The sequence below is a fragment of the Phocoena phocoena genome, chromosome 2 (assembly GCF_963924675.1).
Source record: "Phocoena phocoena chromosome 2, mPhoPho1.1, whole genome shotgun sequence".
In the NCBI taxonomy this organism is placed as follows: Eukaryota; Metazoa; Chordata; class Mammalia; order Artiodactyla; family Phocoenidae; genus Phocoena; species Phocoena phocoena.
Genome location: NC_089220.1, coordinates 74,023,588 through 74,043,634, shown reverse-complemented (window position 1 = coordinate 74,043,634; position 20,047 = coordinate 74,023,588). Strand labels below are relative to the sequence as shown.

The window sequence follows — 20,047 nt, the reverse complement described above, 5'->3', positions numbered from 1 at the left end:
GCACTTAGTACCTAATAAGTCTTCAAAATGTGTTAGTCATCACCATCTTTACAGAAAAGACCTTTCTTCTCTAGTTACCATAGAGGCAGATGGGAATACCAAGGCTTGGACTGGAGGTAGAAGAAAAGGGAACCAGCAGGGAAGGAAAATTGGGTTACCTCTTTCGGCCTTTGGTTGGAGAGCCCTCCAAATGGAGCTGAAGGTAGTGCCAGCTGCAAGAGCTGGTGGGCCCCAATCAGAATGCCTGAGGGTGCCCTCGTGTGGATCAGCTGTAGTCAGATGGCTTCACACGCTGTGTAAACATACTGCCTTGTATAAATGATAGACATTCATGTATTTGCATATATATATGTAATCTGAAAGGATAAACATCAACCTTGACATTGGCAACCTCCAGGAAGGGAGGTGGAATTGGGGGAAGAGCAGAGGGAGGGGGATTGATGACTTGTATTTTCTTTCTCTACACTTCCATATTATTTGACTTTTTCATAATGAGAATAAGTTCACGTGTTGGCTAGAAAGAACTAAAAAAGAAACCAATCTAATTACAAAAAAAAAAAAGAAGAAGAAGATAAAGTTACCTGCAGAAACTGCTTGCGATCCAAGTCCTGACTCCCTGATGCTTGGCTAAAGCCCCAGCTCACGTAGAGACCACTGGGTTAAAGGTCCTGGAGAAAAGAAGGTGTCTGTGTCACGTCTGCTAGTCCCACAGGATGAGGCACCTGGCAGGCAGTTCCCACCGGAATGGGAACTGCTCCTCTTTTCTGGGCACCCATTCCAGGGCTGGAAAAGTTCAACAAGTGCATGGAACATCAGAGACCTTCTGGAAATGCTGAATTTGCTCTGAGGTTTCCTGAGCCTCAGCCGGCTTCTCTGAGTAGCCTCCAGGGTCAGGAGCCCCGTCCGGCTCTCCATGTCCTCCTAGCCCTGCTCTTCCTGGCCTCCAGCGGCCCTCTCTCTTCCTGAGTTGTGGCCCTTCCCAAGCCTGCGTCCCAGCCCCGCCCCTCTCTCTGGACGCATCTCTGGGCCCCATCATCACCCGGCGCCGGGCCCTCCCTCCCGCCCCCCCTTTCTCCTCCCTCCTTCCTTCCCTCCCTTCCTCCCTCTCTCCCTCCCTCCCAGCTCCTGCACCAGGAAACAGCCAGATCCTGGCAGCGGCCTGACCCGTGAGATCCCTAACCTGGCAGGCAGGCGGGGTTGGAGACCGGCTGAGGGTGGGGGTGAGGGAGGAGCTGGGCCTTTGGGCTGCACTGGGGGGAGCGGGAGTAGAGATGGTGTCGGCAGGAAGCCCTTGGCCCTGGGTTTCCCGGGAGGACAGTCATTAAACATGGATTCGGCCACACAGCTGGTAGAGCGTTGGGGGCAGGGGCCTGGTCCCGGGAGCTGCAACCCCAGCCCTTCTCAGCCCAGACCCTAATCCCTGGTCTTCCCCACCTAGCTCTGATCTCCCCCTCCCCTTCCCAGGGCTCCACGCTGGGCAGGAGGATGAAAGGCCCCAGCTGGGGGCTCCTTGCCACCAGCGCTGGGTCCTAAGAGCTGCCATCCAGGCTGGGTGAGTGTCCCCTTCCTTCTCTGTCCCGGGCAACCCTTTGCTTCTCCCCCTTTCCCTTCAGCCCCTGTCTCCTCGCCCATCTTGTGCCTCTGCCAGCATCTTCACATCTTGCCTCTGGGGAGGTCCTAAGCCCCTTCCTCTAGCCAAAAAGGTGTGTACTGTGGCGGGGTTGGTGGGGGAGGTATAGAGGTGTCATAGAACTGCTGTTGTCTTGTTATGAAAAGAATCTAAAGTATTTTAGGTGAAATTTACTTGTTTTACATTTATTTTGGCATATTATGAATTTGAGGGCCAGCCCCTCATGCCCTGGCCCCACACCATGGCCTAATCTCCTTGTTCTTACTCGTCCCGGCCCAGTGGTTTCTGAGATTTCCCCTCACCTCCCTCCCTGTCTCATGGGCTGGCCAAACCTGAAATGCCTCCTTCTGGGTCTCTGACCATATATTCATGCCAGTCTTTTGTGTTTGACTCCTGCAGCTGCCCGGATGGCGACCCCAGCCTCGGCCCCAGACACACGGGCTCTAGTGGCAGACTTTGTAGGCTATAAGCTGAGGCAGAAGGGTTATGTTTGTGGAGCTGGCCCCGGGGAGGGCCCAGCAGCTGACCCGCTGCACCAAGCCATGCGGGCAGCTGGAGATGAGTTCGAGACCCGCTTCCGGCGCACCTTCTCAGATCTGGCAGCTCAGCTGCATGTGACCCCGGGCTCGGCCCAGCAACGCTTCACCCAGGTCTCTGATGAACTCTTCCAAGGGGGGCCCAACTGGGGCCGCCTTGTGGCTTTCTTTGTCTTTGGAGCCGCGCTGTGTGCTGAGAGTGTCAACAAGGAGATGGAGCCACTTGTGGGACAAGTGCAGGAGTGGATGGTGGCCTACCTGGAGACGCGGCTGGCCGACTGGATCCACAGCAGCGGGGGCTGGGTAAGAAACTTCTCCATTGCTGCCCTGAACATCCCTCTGAAAAGCTGGTCTCCAGGGGGAAGACGGGGGCTCTGGCTGGAGCTGGGGGCGGCTGTGCTGGGAATGAGGCACGGGGGCTGAGTCTCCCTGTTTGGGTGGAATCAGATGCCCTCACTATGGGTATCACTGGACTCTGCACTCCAGGGCTGCCATGCAGTCATCACTGGGTGGGCTCATGGTCCAAAGCAGAGGACAGAATACACAGTAGACAGTGTAGTGCCTGCAGAGAAATGGCATCCAGCCATCGGGAATTTTTTACACCAGAGTACATGGCATGGGGGTGTCAGGGATCAGGGATCAGGGATGGGTGGTGGTCAAGGCAAGCCTTGGCAAAGGATGCCAGTTCTGAGCAGAATTTTTGGCCAGGGAAAGGATGGGATTCAGTTGACGTAGAGAAGGGCAAATGAGCCAGGCGCTCAGGGGGGATCAGAGGGGCTGGCGGCCAGGAGCTTGGGCCAGAGAGGAGCTGGGGGTGGGGTGGTGCTTGCAGTGGATGGAACTGGAACTCTCCCTCTCCTCTTTTCTCCACTCTTTCCTCTCCTGATATCCCTTTCTCCTTCTTTCTCTCCTACTTCCCTTCTCTCCCACAGGCGGAGTTCACAGCTCTATACGGGGACGGGGCCCTGGAGGAGGCGCGGCGTCTGCGGGAGGGGAACTGGGCCTCAGTGAGGACAGTGCTGACGGGGGCCGTGGCACTGGGGGCCCTGGTAACTGTAGGGGCCTTTTTTGCTAGCAAGTGAGAAAGTCCAGGGCCAGGTGGGGCGAGGTGTGGCTGGGGGACAGGAGAGCAGGAACAGAGCAGAGGAATGCCCTTGGAAGAAGTGGGGGAAAGGATGGGCGTGGAACGGGGATGGGAAGGGGCAAGGTAGCGTGCAAGAGAGCTGAGTGTGCCAGGCAGGCGGTTGAAAGAGTGAACTGGAGCTATTGCGGAATGTATTGGGAAAGTCAGGAGATGGATTCATTCCAGGGTTGGGGGGAGGTGGGAGGGATCATGCCTATAGGTGTAGGCACATGAAACTCTACCTAGAGCTTGATTTGCAGCCCTGAGGAAGGTGGACTTGCATAAGGGGTTGGCGTCTCCTTTGAGTGAGTGAGATTTGGGGCAAACACAGAAGGAACATCCCTTTGGAATGGGAGCTTGGGGTTCTCAGGGGATAGGGAGAGGTGGCTGTGACCATGGACTGCTGGGACATGCGTGTGCATGTGCACGGGTGCTTGTGTGCATGCTGGGCTGCTTGTCTAGTCTGGTGGCAGTGGGATTCCTCGAGGAGAAAACATTCCCTCTTGCAGTGGTGAGAACGAGGGGCAGCTCTCTGTCCCTCCTCCCAACGTCCCCTCCCCTCTCCCCTTGTCCTGCTGCCTCAAGGCTGAGGGAGAAACACTGTATCCAAACTGAGGGCTCTGGCAACTTTTCTGCAGAAAGTCGTCAGCAGGGCTTTGGAGAGAAGAGCACTTCTGTAGCTGGCCTTGTTCCTTCATTGTCCCCCTTCCTTGTGCATCACGCACTTGCTGCTGCCTCCTGGGCTCTGACAGAAAGGCAGGGCTGCGGAGCCTGCGGGGGGTGGAGGCTTCTGGAGCTGGAGCTGCCTGCTGCCCTCCTCTCCCACTGGGGCACACTGGTGCCTAAAGTGTTCCCTATCTCTGGGACCTTTTGTACCCAAACTTAAACTCTAAATTGGGGCTCTTACTAATTTTCCTTTTGAGTGTGTGGACGTAAATGCAGATCTGGAATACAGTCTGGGTCCTGCACTGTGTCTCGGAGAGACTGTTGATGTCTTGAGAGGAACATTCCAGCTCTGAACCCCATGAATGTGAGGGTGACGTGTACTCCGTGACTGGCCTATTCCATGTGGTCGGCTTTGGTGCTGCTTTATTAAGGGCCAGGTGTCTGGGTTCCACAGTACCTCCCAGGACCTAGAAACATTGGTATTTTCTTGGAAGCCACGCTGTTTGCATGGGTTTTACTTGTCTGTACCTCAGAGTCTGAGGATGTTAACTTTAGAGCTCCCTGTTCTCTATAACAGATTCAGATGACAGCTTTTTCTTTTGAGAAAGACATGATTTCACTCCAGATGTATGCCCTGAGCCAGACCTCACTGCTGCACTTTCCTAGGTGCTAAAATTGCTGCTCTCCAATGCTGACTTCTTCTGACACAGTGCTCTAGAACCCTGCCCTTGATCCTGAGCACTGACCAGCTTAGCTAGACCATGGTTGACTCTTGGAGATTTTCACTTGGTCCCAGAATGTGGCAACATAGTTGTACTCACAAGAATGTGGGACCAAAATTGGCCTCAGGTGTTTAGCTCAGACTTTTGCTTTTGAGAGAGGGCTGCACTTTTTAACGGTATTTATAGGGGAGGTGGTGGACTGCATGGGCCACTTGGTCTGTTGTGAGTATGCTGGTACCAGGCACTCAGAGCCAGTCTGTGGCAGGCAGTTGGGGTGGGAGGGGTCTCTGACTTGCTCAGGACAAACTAGGCCAGTGGTTTTCCAACTGCTTGGCAGAGCCCCAAAGTTTCCTAGGGTTGCCTCAGGAGTCCTTGGGGGAGATGAGGCGGGGGCACTGAGCAGGCCAGGTGACTTGCCCTCAAACAGAACAGCTCCCCTGTAGCTGTCTTACATATCGGGGTTCAGGGTAAGATTTTATTTGCATTAAGGGGTTTGCTGCTGAAAAACAAAGTTGGAAAACCACTGACTAGACCGTCAGCTCCAAATTGGAGCCTGTGCTCCCCCAGGTTTGGGTCAGACTCTTCCCCCTACCCTCTACCACAGGACGCCTAGCCCTGGTAGCTTTCCTGGGGACCTTTAGCAAACAGAGGTAGCAGGGACTGTGGTCAGGTTACCAAAAAGCCCGGCTCTGAGGCCTTCACACCTGGGTGGAAGGAGAGGCTGTTTTCTGAAATGGTAAAAGGGCTTGGTCTGGATTCCCGGAAGCATAGCTTGGATGGGACCACAGAGGGCAGTTTTGACCTGTCCTGCCCTTCTGAGCTTGAGGGGGAACGGAAACCCCAGAGACTCTTCTGTCAGGGAAAACTAGCGACTCTCTTCTAGAGCCATATAGTTCCTTGGGGTTAGCTCTTGGCCAAGAAGGCTGAGTATGGCTCCCAATTTTTAAATCCATTTCATTTTTTTTAAAATAAGGGAAATAAATCTTATTGCCATTTTTCAGAGATTAAATAGGTGGAGAGGGTGTTTCTTGCTCTCCAGAGCCCAAAGGGACAAATAGGGACTTTGCTTAGGCCAAGGAAGGAGCAGAGGTAGGGCAACTAGGTCCTGCACTTATTAATCCCACTCCCCACTTATTCTAGGGCATACACTATTTTACTTTTTTAAAATCATAAAGCGGCGGGAGAACAGATTTGGTTAGTTTAGAAGAAAAGAAAAAGCTCTATAAATATAAATATATATTCCTGTATTTTTATTTAATAATTTATAAATACCAAGTTCATTTGACTTTTATTTTTGTGTAATATGTAATGGTCGTATTAAAAAAAATAAATAAAACCCAGAAGTTTAATGAGAAGGACTGAGCAGGGTTTGTGACTTCTATACTGTATAGCCTGGGGTCAGGACATTTCTTGATCTAAGCATCTCATCATGACCTTGTTAAGGCCAAGAATGAGATTAATAGGGATTTGGGAAAGTATTGAGATAAAAAAATTAAAAAAAAAAAAAAAAAAAAAGGAGGGAATTCCCCAGCGGTTTAGTGGTTAGGACTCTGCACTTTCACTGCCGAGGGCCCGGTTTCGATCCCTGGTCAGGGAACTAAGATCCCACAAGCTGCGCCATGCAGCCAAAAAAAAAAAAGAAAAAAGAAAATCAGAGTTGTTCTCCCATCCCCCCATCCTAGCCAAATGCCCAAAGCCAAGATCTCCATCTGTGCCAACCCAAGCATTGAGAGGGTGTGTGTATATGGTACTTTGGGATGGCCACAACAAAACCCAAAACAAAACAAACAAAACCTACCAAAAATCTTTATGATGTAATCAAGTCCCCTGTTGTGGTTCAGCTGCTAAATCAGAAGTATGTGATAATGAGCATTTCTCCTCAATATCCTGCTGCCTACTTCAGACTTAAAATAAGTCTGGCAAAAATGGAGCCCTTGCTTACTTTCCTGCTCCCCTGAGACATTTGGTTTCAGCCATTGTAATGCAAACTGCTAAACTGGATGGGATCTACAGGAATTGTTCAGCCCATCCCTCTGTACTTCTAGTCTAGGACCACATCAAAATCATGTCTGACAGGAGTAGTGATCTTAATTTTAATTTACAAGTGGGAGTTTCTAGTCTTTCTATAATCCAATGCAATATAATGGTATTTGGGTTTATGTGTTAAATTGTAGTGAGAAATACACTGCTTAGAGGAATCCAGTGTTGTATTTCTATTCTCTTTATATAGAAAAATCTACGGGACAAGCCATGTTAAAATCAGAGAGTGGCTTGGTGAACATGGCTCTAGGGAAAAGGGAATTAGATGCTCTTAATAGTTAATATCATCAGGCTATGATAGCTAGTGTATTTATCCCTACTGTAGTTTGATTGGTTTATAGTTTGCCTAATTCCAAAAAGCATTTGCAGCATCTTACTATAATACACAAAAGACAAAACAATAGGAAAATATAGATTTTTAAAGTAAGGGTAAAAGGAAAATTGAAATATTATAATAAAATGACAGCAAAAAGGAAAACGAACACAGAAAAGGATTCTATAAGCAGTATTCCCAAATACTAAAGGTAGGCTATGAATTCAACTCTGAGCTTCTTGGCAGCTAAAGAAAATTGGAAAACACAATGAGATTCACATCCCTCCTAGGATTTGTAAAACCTTTCAGTTCCTCAAGGTAGGCAAAAAGTTTTGTGGCTCTTCTGAGAAGACACTGAATGATATAGTGGACACCACCCTCTATAACACCTGACAGCAAATATGATGTTGAGTTTTACACTACCGTTTCTTGCAGAAACACCAAATGGGGATTCAGCAGGTCCTAAGCTTGTTCTATCAGGATCGTCACAGTTTAGCTCAAATATGCCCTATGATGCCATAGTTTAAAATAGGGCTAAATTTCAGACTATCTAAATGGACAGATGGATTGTTTATTCTTCAGACAGTTCTCTGTGAATGTTATTTCTCCAAATGATACTTTTGATAAAAATTGGGCAACATTTAGTTACACTTCCTAGCAAATGGATGGATTATAAATATTCTGTGTTTTTAGTTGAGAGCAGATCCTTTGAAAACTTTAAAAGCTGCCTTAAATGTGGATACAGGTGAGATACAAATAAATTAACAATATTTTAAAAATCAACCAGAAAACATAATATAATGGAATGCTATCTAGTTTTTTACTCATTCAGTCATTCATTCATTCAGCAAATATTCAAGCATCTTAGGTGTGCTGAGAACAATTCTAGGCACTGAGGTAGAGAAGTGAACAAACAGGCACAAATTTCTGCTTTCATGTTACTTTCATTCTAGTAATGGAAACAAACAAAAGCTAAATAACTACCTACCTACATAAATAAATTTCACGACGTTCATTAACATAACATTTCATGTTAGGTGCCAAATGCTATGGAGAAAAATAATTCATTAGGGTAGGATTGGGAAGGTGTATGTATAGGTTTCAATGTTAAATAGAGTGAATGGGGAAGGCCTCATTTCTAAGGTAACTTCTGAGTAAAGTCATGAAAAATGAAATTGGAAAAATATTTTTATTGACATGGAAAAATATTTCTGTTATCTTATTAGGTAAAAATAATAGATTAGAAAACAGAATATATGGTATGATCCCATTTTGTTAAAAAAAATATGTATATACACACACATATATATACCTCTATATGTATTTGTGTATTGAAAGTTTCAGGAAGGGTATATGCCAAAATATCATTAGTGATTATCTCTGGGTGGTGGATTTTATGGGTGATTTTATTTTTTCTTTTTGCTATCAGTATTTTAGGATTTTTTTATAAGGAACATATAAAAAAGAAGTTTTTCAGGTACAAAGTCTTCTAAAAGTTAACCAAGCAGAATGGAAATTAAGCAGCCCAAGAGAGGCTCCTTCTCACTTAAATGGCCACCCCACTTCCATGCAAGGTTGGACCTAGGGTGTTAAGGTAGGTCGGGCCAGACTTTGCATTAGAAAGTAATTGGAGTTGGCTCCAAAACAGAGGTAAGTAAATGATCAAGGCTCCAAGGTTCTGTGTCAACATTGTCCAATAGAAATATAGTGCAAGTCATGTAAAGCAACTATACTCCAATCAAAATTTTTAAAAAGTCAAAAAATATATATATAATGCAAGCCACATATGTAGTTTTACGTTTTTTAGTAGCCTCATTAAAAAAACCAAAAAGAAACAGGTAAAACTAATTTTAATAGTATTTTTTTAAACCTAGTATATAAAGACTACTAAAATTTCAATCTGTAATTAATACTGAACAATTATTATTTTACATAAGTATCTTTTTCATCCTGAGTCTTTGAAACTCAGTGTATATCTGACACTTCCAGCGCATCTCAATTCAGAGCACCATTCACATTTCAAGTGCTCAGTAGCCACGTGTGACGAGTGGCTACCATATTAAACAATGTACTTCTAGATTAGAGGGAATTATTGCAGCCAGTAAAGGTAAAATTTTCAAAGCAGGAGTTAAAAATGGGGATGAAACTACTAGGAAGCCAAGTATTTATGTTTGGTGAGAAAACTTTTCCCTTCTGGACAGAACTGGACATGCCCTCGTCCATTTTTACTGATTTAATTCTCCTTTTATCAACTCAACAGATCATTCACTTTTGTTAACACACTTTTCCTTCTTCTAGGGCAAAACATCACTGAGTTTCAGTTTTTCCGAAACTCCATGGCCCTCTATTGATAGGTTATTACTGAAGGAAAAGTATACTTATAATGGGTGAATCTTACATCATTACATACCAATTAAAAAAAATTCATTCTCAGAGGAAAACTTACCTCTTTGATGTTCTCTATGCATCAACAACAGGCAGGATATAAATTTATTACAGAAGATCATTCATTCAGTTAACATTTATTGAGCACACAGTGATAGCCAATGGCAATACAAATATAATTAAGAAGGTGTCCCTGCTTTTTACACTTTCAGTCTAATAGGGAACTATATTACAGATCACCATTCAAATATCTTTTTAAAATGTGTTTGTAAAAGTAATCATGCTTATTAGAGTAAGTTTGGAAGCTGGAGTGTTTTTTTTAAATTTTAAATAAAAATAATATATGATATTGTGGGAAAAATCATAGAACATAGAAAATTATAAAGAAGATCAATCATAATAAGCCTACTACCCAGAGAGAATCACTATTAACATTTTGGTATATTTCTTTTCCATCAGTTGTCTGTGCTTATATTTTATGATCATACTGTATATACAATTTTTTTTTGTATATACAATTTTGTACACTGCAATTCTGCTTACCATTATATTGCAAGCATTTTCCTTGTCATTAAAAATGTTTTGAAGACATAATGACTATATAAAATTACATATATATGTGTATAACAATTTTCCTGAAAAGTGCCCACTTGGACAATCAAGTTGTTTACATTTTTTTTCACTTTGATGAACACCTTTACTCTCAGATGTTTACCTAGGTTTTAGATTATTTCTTTAGAACAGATTATAAGAAATACAATTACTGTGTTAAGAATCTCAACATTTTAAAAACTTTTGTTGCATATTGCCAAAGAACAGATTGTACTGGTTCTTATTCCTTTTTTTCTCCAATGCCCAAGTTGTTTTTTTAAAAATCAGATATACATAATTTTAATCATACTTTATATACAATTTTACATCCTACTTCTTTGACCTAACAAAAATTATTTTTATAAGTTATCACACACATGTAAACCTTTTTGTAAAAAAATAGGCGCATAAAAAAATAAAAATAGGTGCATAATAATCTTGTGATGTAATTATAGTTTGCCTAAACATTTATCTCTTATTGGAATTTAGTCTTTTTCCAGCTTCAGCATTGTACATAATGTTATCTTTGTGTATTAAAACAGACCTTACAGAAATTTTGATCTGAGCTTTGAAATCTGGTTTTGGATTCCCTGCTCACTTCTAATTAGTTATGACTTGGGGGAGTTACTTCATTCTTTCCTCATCCCTAAAAAAGGTTATGGTTTGGGGACTATTTGCTTCATAATGTTATGAGAGTTCAATGAGATAACATAACAAGGAGTCTAGGATGCTGCCTGTTACAAAATCCAGTGCTCAACAAAACTGTGGTTCAAAGGCATTATTTTAAAAATCACATTTCCCTTAACTGGCTTTCTTAGTTTAAATTAGGTATCAATAAACATCCAAGTCTTGATTTGGTTAAAATCAGTAGAAAAGATTTTTCTTCCAGCAAACTCACAATCTTTTAGAGCTTGTCTGCGGTGTTCAACTTAGTTCTCCCAGACCACTGAAGCTGAGATGGCTGATGAAGTAATTTTCAGTGAAATTTTAAGCAACTGTGACTCTGCTCCAAGTTCTCCTGTTCCTGAGGTAAGGATTTGTGTGAAAAAATGAGGGTGAGGGGAAGAGTGGGGTATACTGTGAAGCTTTTGACTTTTGGTTTGCTAGTAGGAATCTCCTCTTGTTCAAATCCCTCTACCAAGTCATGTACATCCTCTCCAGGTTATTTGAATAACTATTTGGTTGGGCTCATGTGAATCTGGCTCTCAAACCATAGCTTGGTCTGGCTGCAGCTATCCCTCTTGCAAACTTAGCACTGCCGTTCCTTTCTTTTTAATAAATGTGTAGGATCACCACTAAACTATGGCAACCCTGCTTTCCAGGGCTAGGTCTCATTGGTATCTCAGAGTGCAACGATGAGGTGGAATTCCTTTGGGGTCTGAAGGAGGGTCTGGGAAAGCGCTGTAGATGAAGGGTGGCACCCAGATCCCCAGTCTGTGTACCCTTTGGTCAACAAACATTTATTTGGATACTATGTGCTAGGCATATTGCTCCACGGTGGAGATGCAAATGTAGATAGAATCCAGCCTCTCATCTCCAAGCTCTCACAAGCTCTAGTTAGGAAAGGAAGCACAAAATGATTAAGTGCACAGTGGAGGTAGGCCCACTTGTCATGGGAGAGGAGGGGAGGCCAGTTAGTGGAAGGCTTCACAGAGGAGGTGATGATGGGGTTTGCAGTGGTCTGGCTGAAGGACTGCATGTACAGAGGCACAGACCTGGGTGCAGATACACCCACTGGAATGAAGAGTGTGGAAACAACATTCACTTGGTAGCCTGGTCTGGAGGTCTCCAAGGCCTCAGTAAGGAGTTCTGAGAGTTAACCTGGCCAGTGTGGATTGGAGTGGTGACCCACTGGAAGCTGACCCATTAAGCGGCTGCAGCAAACAGTCCAAGCAAAAGAAATGAAACTGGGGCATGAGCAGAATGCTTGGAAAGTATGCCTGTGCGGAAGACAGCACATACAGGGCTCATGACTAGTACTGGAGTGAGGATTCCTCCCTGCTTTCTGGTTTGGGGAGACCTGGTGGATGGTGGTGCCAGTAACCTGGGTGGGAAAGATAAGCTCCTTCCCAGAGAGCGCCATTCAGAACCCTCCATTTCCAGCAACATCCCATCTACTGGTTCATTCCTGGTAGAAGACCAGTTTCCAGAAACCGCCGCAGTATTTCCGGGCTCTGCCTTCCAAGAACTCACTAGTTGGCAACCAGCAGCATCAAAATGGCCGCCTCCTAAAGACCAGTCATGTGACCTCGGCTTTCACTGGGAGCCCGGCAGTCCGTTCGGGGGCAAGGTTCACCTGTCACGAAACGGGTGTCAGCCCTTCGAATCTCGCGAGCCAATCGGCATCTGAGGCTGGGCCACTTCGGCGAGGCGATCGGAAGATTGGTCCTTTCCACTCGCCTTGCCAGCGGCCAATCACCGACCGTCATACTTCGCGGACCCGCCCTTAGGCGGGGGAGAAGCAGGAATGTCGTCACAGCTAGGCGGTATTGTTACCTAAGGACTTCAGAGGAGGTGGGACGGGTGTTGATTGACAGACCGATTTCTCCTACCGGGATTTAAGGATTTGGCGCAATCCCCCGCCTTAGGGATGGGGTCTTATTTGATTGCCTAGTAATATTCCCCAATGGAGTCCTAGCTCGTGGTGACGGGCAGGCTGCTTGACTAATGAATCCTCGGCGTGGCCGGCGCAGCTCTCCAATCGCTGGGCGGCTGGCCCCAGTCTGAGCGGCGATGGCGGCGGCGGCGGCGGCGGCAGCAGCAGCGGGGGCTGCGGGCGGTCGGGGCTCCGGGCCGGGGCGGCGGCGCCATCTTGTGCCCGGGGCCGGTGGGGAGGCCGGGGAGGGGGCCCCGGGGGGCGCAGGGGACTACGGGAACGGCTTGGAGTCTGAGGAACTGGAGCCTGAGGAGCTGCTGTTGGAGCCCGAGCCGGAGCCCGAGCCCGAAGAGGAGCCGCCCCGGCCCCGTGCCCCCCCGGGAGCTCCGGGCCCTGGGCCTGGCTCGGGAGCCCCCGGCAGCCAGGAGGAGGAGGAGGAGCCGGGACTGGTCGAGGGTGACCCGGGGGACGGCGCCATTGAGGACCCGGTGAGGGAAGGAGGGCGAGCGAGCAGGCCGGCCGGCCGTGTCACGGGAGGCCCAGAGCTCAGGCGAGCGGGAGGCGGGCGGGGGATGGGGGTGGGCGGGGAATAACGTGGCTGGGGCCGGGCTGGGGAGGCAGCCTCGACCGCCAGAAGGGGCCCAGCCGGGTTGATTCGGGCGTCATGGGTGCCTAGTGTTGTTCTAGAGAAGGTAGCTTGGTTTTCTTTTCATTACGACCCTCGCGTGGGGCGAGAGAAATGGCCGCGCATGGCTGGGGCCGCGCGCGGAAGGAGAGCAGGGTAGAGCCCCTGCGTTGGTTCCTCTTAAGCTGTCCTCCATACCCTCCCCACTCATTGTAGGAGCTGGAAGCGATCAAAGCTCGAGTCAGGGAGATGGAGGAAGAAGCTGAGAAGCTAAAGGAGCTACAGAACGAGGTAGAGAAGCAGATGAATATGAGTCCACCTCCAGGCAATGGTGAGTAACTGGCGGTTGCACGCGGAACCCGGGTCTTGAGATTGGAAGGGTTATCGGAGCACCGTTTATATGGAATTAGATGCTCGGAACCTTGGAGCTGCTTGTCTGAGCAATTACTGGGCAGTTGCTGCAGTCATAGTCCATTGTGTGTTTTTCTGACCTTTGTGAGACGGGGCCTATGTTTTGGTGATGGTAGTCTTGTGCCTCCCTTTGTCCCTGTTACAAATGTGTTGCTCTTTGTTCTTAGTCTTCCACTACCCTTTTTGGAGGTTGCCAGGTGGTATTTGACCTTCAAGTCCAATAGTTTTTCTTTCAGTTGGAGACCTTTAGTTAGGAGTCCTAAGATAAACTGCTCAGCTTCAGGGGGCTTCTCCTCTAATCTAGAAATGTCCAGCCTCAGCCGACTTAATTTTGTTCACTTTTCAAATCATTTTAACCGAAGCTACTCAATAGGTACTTGATTTGGGGGCAGGAGGGAATCCCTGTATTGTTTTCTTTTTAAGACTGTATTAATCTATTCCTTAATTTTTCAAGTATTTGGTGAGCACCTACTGCATGCTAGACTTTTCTAGGTAATGGGTACAGCAGGGAACAGAACAGACCAAAATCTTTACCTTTGCTGCTGCTTGTGGTGGTGGTAGTGGTGTATAGATTGGCCAAGTAGAAAACAAGCGTTTTTTTCCTGATCCTTTTTTCTTCAAAGCTGGCCCAGTGATCATGTCCATTGAGGAGAAGATGGAGGCTGATGCCCGTTCCATCTATGTTGGCAATGTATGTACCAGAGCCTTGACTAGGGTTGGGGAAAGCTCTTAGTTTGGGGGATTATTTATTAGGAGTCTTGAAAGGAACCATTTCCAGGGTAGGTGGTGGATTTAAGGGGTGGAGGGAGGGTTGGAATGAGGTGAAAGGTAATGGTGATTAGCAGAGGCTCTGGGGTTGGAAGGAAAAGAGGTTAGTTCCTTAGAGAGCTAGATATTGATGTGCTTTGGTGTGTATGGATGGCCTAGCGCAGAGGCTAGGCAGAGTACCTGTGGAGATGGGAGTTTGCCCTGTTACCTGTGAAATGTACCCCCCACAGGTGGACTATGGTGCAACAGCAGAAGAGCTGGAAGCACACTTTCATGGCTGTGGTTCAGTCAACCGTGTTACTATACTATGTGACAAATTTAGTGGCCATCCCAAAGGGTAAGTGGGGAAGTTGAGGTCATTTTAGTCACAGTTAAAAAATAAATAAATTATATTTTATATTGAGCAGTAAGTTACCTAGATGTTAAAGTAGTTCATCTTTTAAGATAGGTGTTAATGTTGATACATATCAAGGATTGCACATAAAATTGCCTTCAGGGGCCCAACAGATAACAGAGATGGGGGCTGGGTGTTGGGGGGATCATGAACATGCCTTCTGCATGGCCCCCACCGTTTTCTGCCTTGCGGAAAACCAGGCCCTCTGTATCCTATCTTATAATTTTCCAAGAGTAGCTGCAAATTTTGATTAAAATCTTCCATTAAGAATTTTTTGGACAAATAATTAAAAATATGAACACACTGTACTCAAACAAAGCATGCCTGCAAGTTGGATTTGACCTGTGAGCTGCTATTTGTATCCTCAGATAAAGTGGCAATTACCCTTTTCAGGTTTGCATATATAGAGTTCTCAGACAAAGAGTCAGTGAGGACTTCCTTGGCCTTAGATGAGTCCCTATTTAGAGGAAGACAAATCAAGGTAAGCCCTGTGCCCTTTGCTGTTCTGGTTCTCTGTAAGTTCTCCAGGTTGGCTCTAAGGCATTGTGTTGTACGTGTCATTCTCAGGTGATCCCAAAACGAACCAACAGACCAGGCATCAGCACAACAGACCGGGGTTTCCCGAGAGCCCGATACCGTGCCCGGACCACCAACTACAACAGTTCCCGTTCTCGATTCTACAGTGGTTTTAACAGCAGGCCCCGGGGTCGCGTCTACAGGTCAGGATAGATGGGCTGCTCCTCTCCCCCGCCTCCCATGAGCCCTGTATGCTTCCTTCTCTCCTCATCTGAGGAACCTCCCTCCTTTACCCTCCCCTTGGTTCCGGGGACTTGGTCTCCTGCCTGTGCAGGGTGAGGAAGGTAGTTGCAGGCCAGGAGGCCAGTCATCTTTTTCTGGAGCAGGAATTGGTGATAAGGGCTGGATCTCTCCACCCTGTTCTGAGAGATGCTTCTCCACCCAGCCTTTTTTTCCTTGAGAGTTGATGGCAGTGAAGGTGTTTACACAGAACTCCGGGGAAGAACAGGGCCTCAGAGCAGTGAAAGCACTGTTTGGACCTTTGCTACTTTTCTCAGAGTTAGGGAGGGGCTGAAGTTTGAACCTCCCTTGGAAGAAAACCAGAGGCTAGTTGATCCTCCTCAACAGCCATGTGGGAGGATATCGAGATATTTACTCTTTAGCCAGTCTTTTGCAACTTTCTCGCTGGGCCTAGTGTGGCACCCATGTTGTTGCTTCACTTTACTTCCGTTTCTTTACATTTAAATAGACAGTTTAGGCATATAGACCTTGGCTTTTCATAAGATTTATCTGTCAGCTCCCAGGAGTTAGGGAGGATCTGTTGGTGAGAGCCTCGCTTTTAAGAGCTGTGGAGAACTGGAATCTGGATAAACAATGAGTCCTTTTTTTCTTGCTCCTATGTCTCAGATGCATTTCTTTATTGCCACTGTTTGGCGAGGTAATAACAGTTAATTCCCCACTCCCATTTGCCAGGTGTGTCACTATTTCTGGGATTGTGGGGGTCAGTTTTAGGACTTGGGAAACTTCTTTCCCCTCTTCCCTTCTCAATAACTGGGGCGAGGGCCCACGGGGAGGGGCTTGTACTGAACTATTTAGTGATCATGTTAACACCTAACTCTCCTTCTTTCTTCCAGGGGCCGGGCTAGAGCGACATCATGGTATTCCCCTTACTAAAAAAAGTGTGTATTAGGAGGAGAGAGAGGAAAAAAAGAGGAAAGAAGGAAAAAAAAAAAGAATTTAAAAAAAAAAAAAAAAGAAAAACAGAAGATGACCTTGATGGAAAAAAATATTTTTTAAAAAAAAAAGATATACTGTGGAAGGGGGGAGAATCCCATAACTAACTGCTGAGGAGGGACCTGCTTTGGGGAGTAAGGGAAGGCCCAGGGAGTGGGGCAGGGGGCTGCTCATTCACTCTGGGGATTCGCCATGGACACGTCTCAACCGCGCAAGCTGCTCCCCCTGTTTCCCTGTGCCCCTTTGCCCCCTTGTGGGCTGCTCAAGGGTAGGTGGGCATGGGTGGTAGGAGGGTTTTTTTTTACCCAGGGCTCTGGAAGGACACCAAACTGTTCTGCTTGTTACCTTCCCTCCATCTTCTCCCTAGCTTTCACAGTCCCCTCCTGCCTGTTCCTGTCCTGCCAGGTCTACCACCCACCCCACCCCCCCTCTTTTCTGGCTCCCTGCCCCTCCAGATTGCCTGGTGATCTATTTTGTTTCCTTTTGTGTTTCTTTTTCTGTTTTGAGTGTCTTTCTTTGCAGGTTTCTGTAGCCGGAAGATCTCCGATCCGCTCCCAGCGGCTCCAGTGTAAATTCCCCTTTCCCCTGGGGAAATGCACTACCTTGTTTTGGGGGGTTTTGGGGTGTTTTTTGTTTTTCAGTTTTTTGTTTTGTTTTGTTTTCCTTTGCCTTTTTTTCCCTTTTGTTTGGAGGGAATGGGAGGAAGTGGGGACAGGGAGGTGGGAGGTGGATTTTGTTTATTTTTTTAGCTCATTTCCAGGGGGTGGGAGTTTTTTTTTTAATATGTGTCATGAATAAAGTTGTTTTTGAAAATAAAAAATGTTTGGCCTTTTGGGTGTATGGATTATTTATCTTCCTGTTGTCTCTTAAATCCCAGATGGCTGTTAATTCTCCTTTCTGGAAATGCTGGTGTTGTGGAGGGGAAGTTCCCACCTAAGGAGTAGGAGTCAGAAGTACAACTAGCAGGAACATTGTGCGTTTAGCTGAGCTTGATGGGGTTTTCTGGAAAGCATGTAGCCCTGATTGGCATTTGAGAGGTACATTAAATGAGCCTGGGAATATAAAGGAATGGCCAGATTAGAGTGCTCTAATAGCACTTTAGTGTGTCCTCTTGATAAAATTTGTGTGCAAATGAATTATCCACATCAACAGCACTAGATTCTTATGTTGGCGTGTGGGTAGCCTTTTTTGTCTTCTCTATCCCAAGGTAGGCTCAAAAAACGAGGGAAAAAAATAATTAGGGGGACTTCCCTGGTGGCGCAGTGGTTGAGAGTCCGCCTGCCAATGCGGGGGACATGGGTTTGGGCCCTGGTCTTGGAGGATCCCACATGCCGTGGAGCACCTGGGCCCCTGTGCTGCAGTTACTGAGGCCCACATTCCTAGAGCCTGTGCTCCGCAAGGGGTGAGGCCACCACAATGAGAAGCCTGTACACAGCAATGAAGACCCAATATAGCCAAAATAAATTAAATAAAAAAATTAGGGCTTCCCTGGTGACTCAGTGGTTAAGAATCTGCCTGCTGGGGCTTCCCTGGTGGCGCAGTGGTTGAGAGTCCGCCTGCCGATGCAGGGGATACGGGTTCGTGCCCCGGTCTGGGAAGATCCCACATGCCACAGGGTGGCTAGGCCCGTGAGCCATGGCCACCGAGCCTGCGCGTCCGGAGCCTGTGTTCCACAACAGGAGAGGCCACAACAGTGAGAGGCCCTCATGCCGCAAAAAAAAAAAAAAGAATCCGCCTGCCAGTGCAATGGACACGGTTTCAAGCCCTGGTCCAGGAACATCCCACATGCCCCAGAGCAACTAAGCCCGTGCGCCACAACTACTGAGCCTGCACTCTGGAACCCGCGAGCTACAACTACTGAGCCCATGTGCCACAGCTACTGAAGCCCGCATACCTAGAGCCCGTGCTTTGCAACAAGAAGCCACTGCAATGAAGCCTGTGCACCGCAACGAAGAGTAGACCTCGCTCGCTGCAACTAGAGAAAGCCTGTGTGCAGCAACGAAGACCCAACACAGCCAGAAATAAAAGAAATTATTTATTAATAAAAGTTAACATTTAAAGATAATTGCAAAGCTTATGTTTAGCAGTTCAGTGGTCACTTAATACGTTCAGCTAACTTGTTTTCGTTTTTTTATAAATTTATTTTTATTTATGGCTGCGTTGGGTCTTTGTTGCTGCATGCGAGCTTGCTCTAGTTGCGGCGAGCGGGGCCTACTCTTAATTGCGGAGCACGGGCTCTAGGCACGCAGGCTTCAGTAGTTGTGGTGCATGGGCTTAGTTGCTCCACAGCATGTGGGATTCCTGGACCCAGGGCTCGAACCTCTTAACGCTGTGTTGGCAGGCAGATTCTTAACCACTGCGGCAGGGAAGTCCTAGCTAACTTATTTTGGATTGTTCCATTAATTAGGACAAGTGGCTTTCGTTGTTTGAGTATCCTTAAGTTTAGTAGTTGAGTTACTTGGTCGTGTTAATGACCTAATTTTTCCATTTTATATTCTAATGTTAGATTGGTCTTAAAAGCCTTTGGTACTATATCACACACACACCCCTTTTTGTAGACCCTCCATTACTTACAGAGTTTGTAAATATTTAAACCTCTATATGTTCTATTGTGCCGTTCACTTCTGTTCCTAGGATTTTTGTTCATGATTGCCACTGACTGAGATGCTCTCTTCGATAATCTTAGGTTAAAGAAGTGGCTCTCCATATCCATGGAGCCTCAGCCAACCTCCCAAATGTTTTTTGTTTCCAAATGGTTTTGTATTCTGAAATTTCAGGTATCGACCATCCCATAATTTAATATTTGATCATCTACCTCCTATTGTGTCATTTGTTAGGCATTTGGGAGTCTTCTCTAACTAGATTCAACTAGAACAGTGTCTCGTAAGCTGAGTACGGAAACTTTAGAGGCTGATTAGCAAGAGGCTGGATAAAGTGTTCAGTATTAACTTTTTATTAGAAAAATGTGCAACATCTTAAGTGGCTTGATGCTGCTAATGCTGGGAAAGTCTTGTCTATCCGCCAGGTGGCAGTAAGTGGCTATTAAAAAAATCCCTGTAGCCTGTTGGATCTTGGAGGATGAATTGCATTTTTGACTCTTCTTTGTTTTAATTTTCTGTGTTCAGTCCGTTCTCAATATCCTGTCTGTCCTCTATCCTACTTTAACTGCCTGAGCAACTCCCCACCTTGATTGTAGTGGACTCCTGGCAATAATCTGGCTCCAAACTCTTCGTATTTCCATAAAGGCCCCTATGCTGCCAAGCGTGGAACTAAGGTTTTTCCCAATTTGATCCAGATTGATTTTTCCTGCCACATTCTTCCCTACATCTGATGTACTGTGCACTCCAGTTGAGTTTTACTTTATTTTCATGTATTGCTCATGCTGTTCCTCCAGCCTGCTATGCCCATCACATCTACTCTGTCATAATCATAAGATAGAAGCCAAGGTGTATAAGCCAAGTAACGCAGCCAGGAAACTTATTTTGATTTCCTAGTCAG

At 46.5% G+C, this 20,047-nt stretch overlaps 2 protein-coding genes across 6 annotated transcripts; both read left to right on the top strand.

The window, feature by feature from the left end:
* The first annotated feature begins 1,072 nt into the window (after positions 1 to 1,072).
* On the top strand, positions 1,073 to 6,032 carry BCL2L2 (BCL2 like 2). 3 transcript variants are annotated; one of them, XM_065872141.1, is made up of 4 exons: positions 1,073 to 1,166; positions 1,465 to 1,552; positions 2,030 to 2,469; positions 3,099 to 6,032. In XM_065872141.1, exons 3-4 carry the CDS (start codon positions 2,038 to 2,040, stop codon positions 3,246 to 3,248), a joined length of 582 nt encoding a protein of 193 aa, XP_065728213.1. In that variant the 5' UTR covers positions 1,073 to 1,166; positions 1,465 to 1,552; positions 2,030 to 2,037; the 3' UTR covers positions 3,249 to 6,032. The 3 variants fall into 3 exon arrangements, with proteins under 3 accessions (XP_065728213.1, XP_065728215.1, XP_065728214.1); XM_065872143.1 differs by having other exon boundaries at positions 1,073 to 1,187; positions 3,099 to 3,302; XM_065872142.1 differs by having other exon boundaries at positions 1,073 to 1,187; positions 1,439 to 1,552; positions 3,099 to 3,302.
* A 4,622-nt stretch (positions 6,033 to 10,654) lies between these two features.
* On the top strand, positions 10,655 to 17,378 carry PABPN1 (poly(A) binding protein nuclear 1). 3 transcript variants are annotated; one of them, XM_065872139.1, is made up of 8 exons: positions 12,740 to 12,906; positions 13,000 to 13,090; positions 13,444 to 13,558; positions 14,262 to 14,329; positions 14,637 to 14,743; positions 15,194 to 15,281; positions 15,368 to 15,519; positions 16,450 to 16,553. In XM_065872139.1, exons 1-8 carry the CDS (start codon positions 12,740 to 12,742, stop codon positions 16,487 to 16,489), a joined length of 828 nt encoding a protein of 275 aa, XP_065728211.1. In that variant the 3' UTR covers positions 16,490 to 16,553. The 3 variants fall into 3 exon arrangements, with proteins under 3 accessions (XP_065728210.1, XP_065728211.1, XP_065728212.1); XM_065872138.1 differs by having other exon boundaries at positions 10,655 to 13,090; positions 16,450 to 17,378; XM_065872140.1 differs by lacking the exons at positions 12,740 to 12,906; positions 13,000 to 13,090 and adding an exon at positions 13,199 to 13,294.
* The last annotated feature ends 2,669 nt before the right edge of the window (positions 17,379 to 20,047 follow it).

What these genes read in the sequence shown, in the direction of transcription:
- PABPN1 (XM_065872138.1), top strand. Translation starts at nt 12,740, where the DNA reads ATGGCGGCGGCGGCGGCGGCGGCAGCAGCAGCGGGGGCTGCGGGCGGT. An exon ending in GAGTCCACCTCCAGGCAATG is followed by an intron (nt 13,559 to 14,261) that starts GTGAGTAACTGG and finishes TTTTCTTCAAAG; the next exon opens with CTGGCCCAGTGATCATGTCC. An exon ending in GTTCCATCTATGTTGGCAAT is followed by an intron (nt 14,330 to 14,636) that starts GTATGTACCAGA and finishes TACCCCCCACAG; the next exon opens with GTGGACTATGGTGCAACAGC.
- BCL2L2 (XM_065872141.1), top strand. Translation starts at nt 2,038, where the DNA reads ATGGCGACCCCAGCCTCGGCCCCAGACACACGGGCTCTAGTGGCAGAC. An exon ending in TCCACAGCAGCGGGGGCTGG is followed by an intron (nt 2,470 to 3,098) that starts GTAAGAAACTTC and finishes TCTCTCCCACAG; the next exon opens with GCGGAGTTCACAGCTCTATA.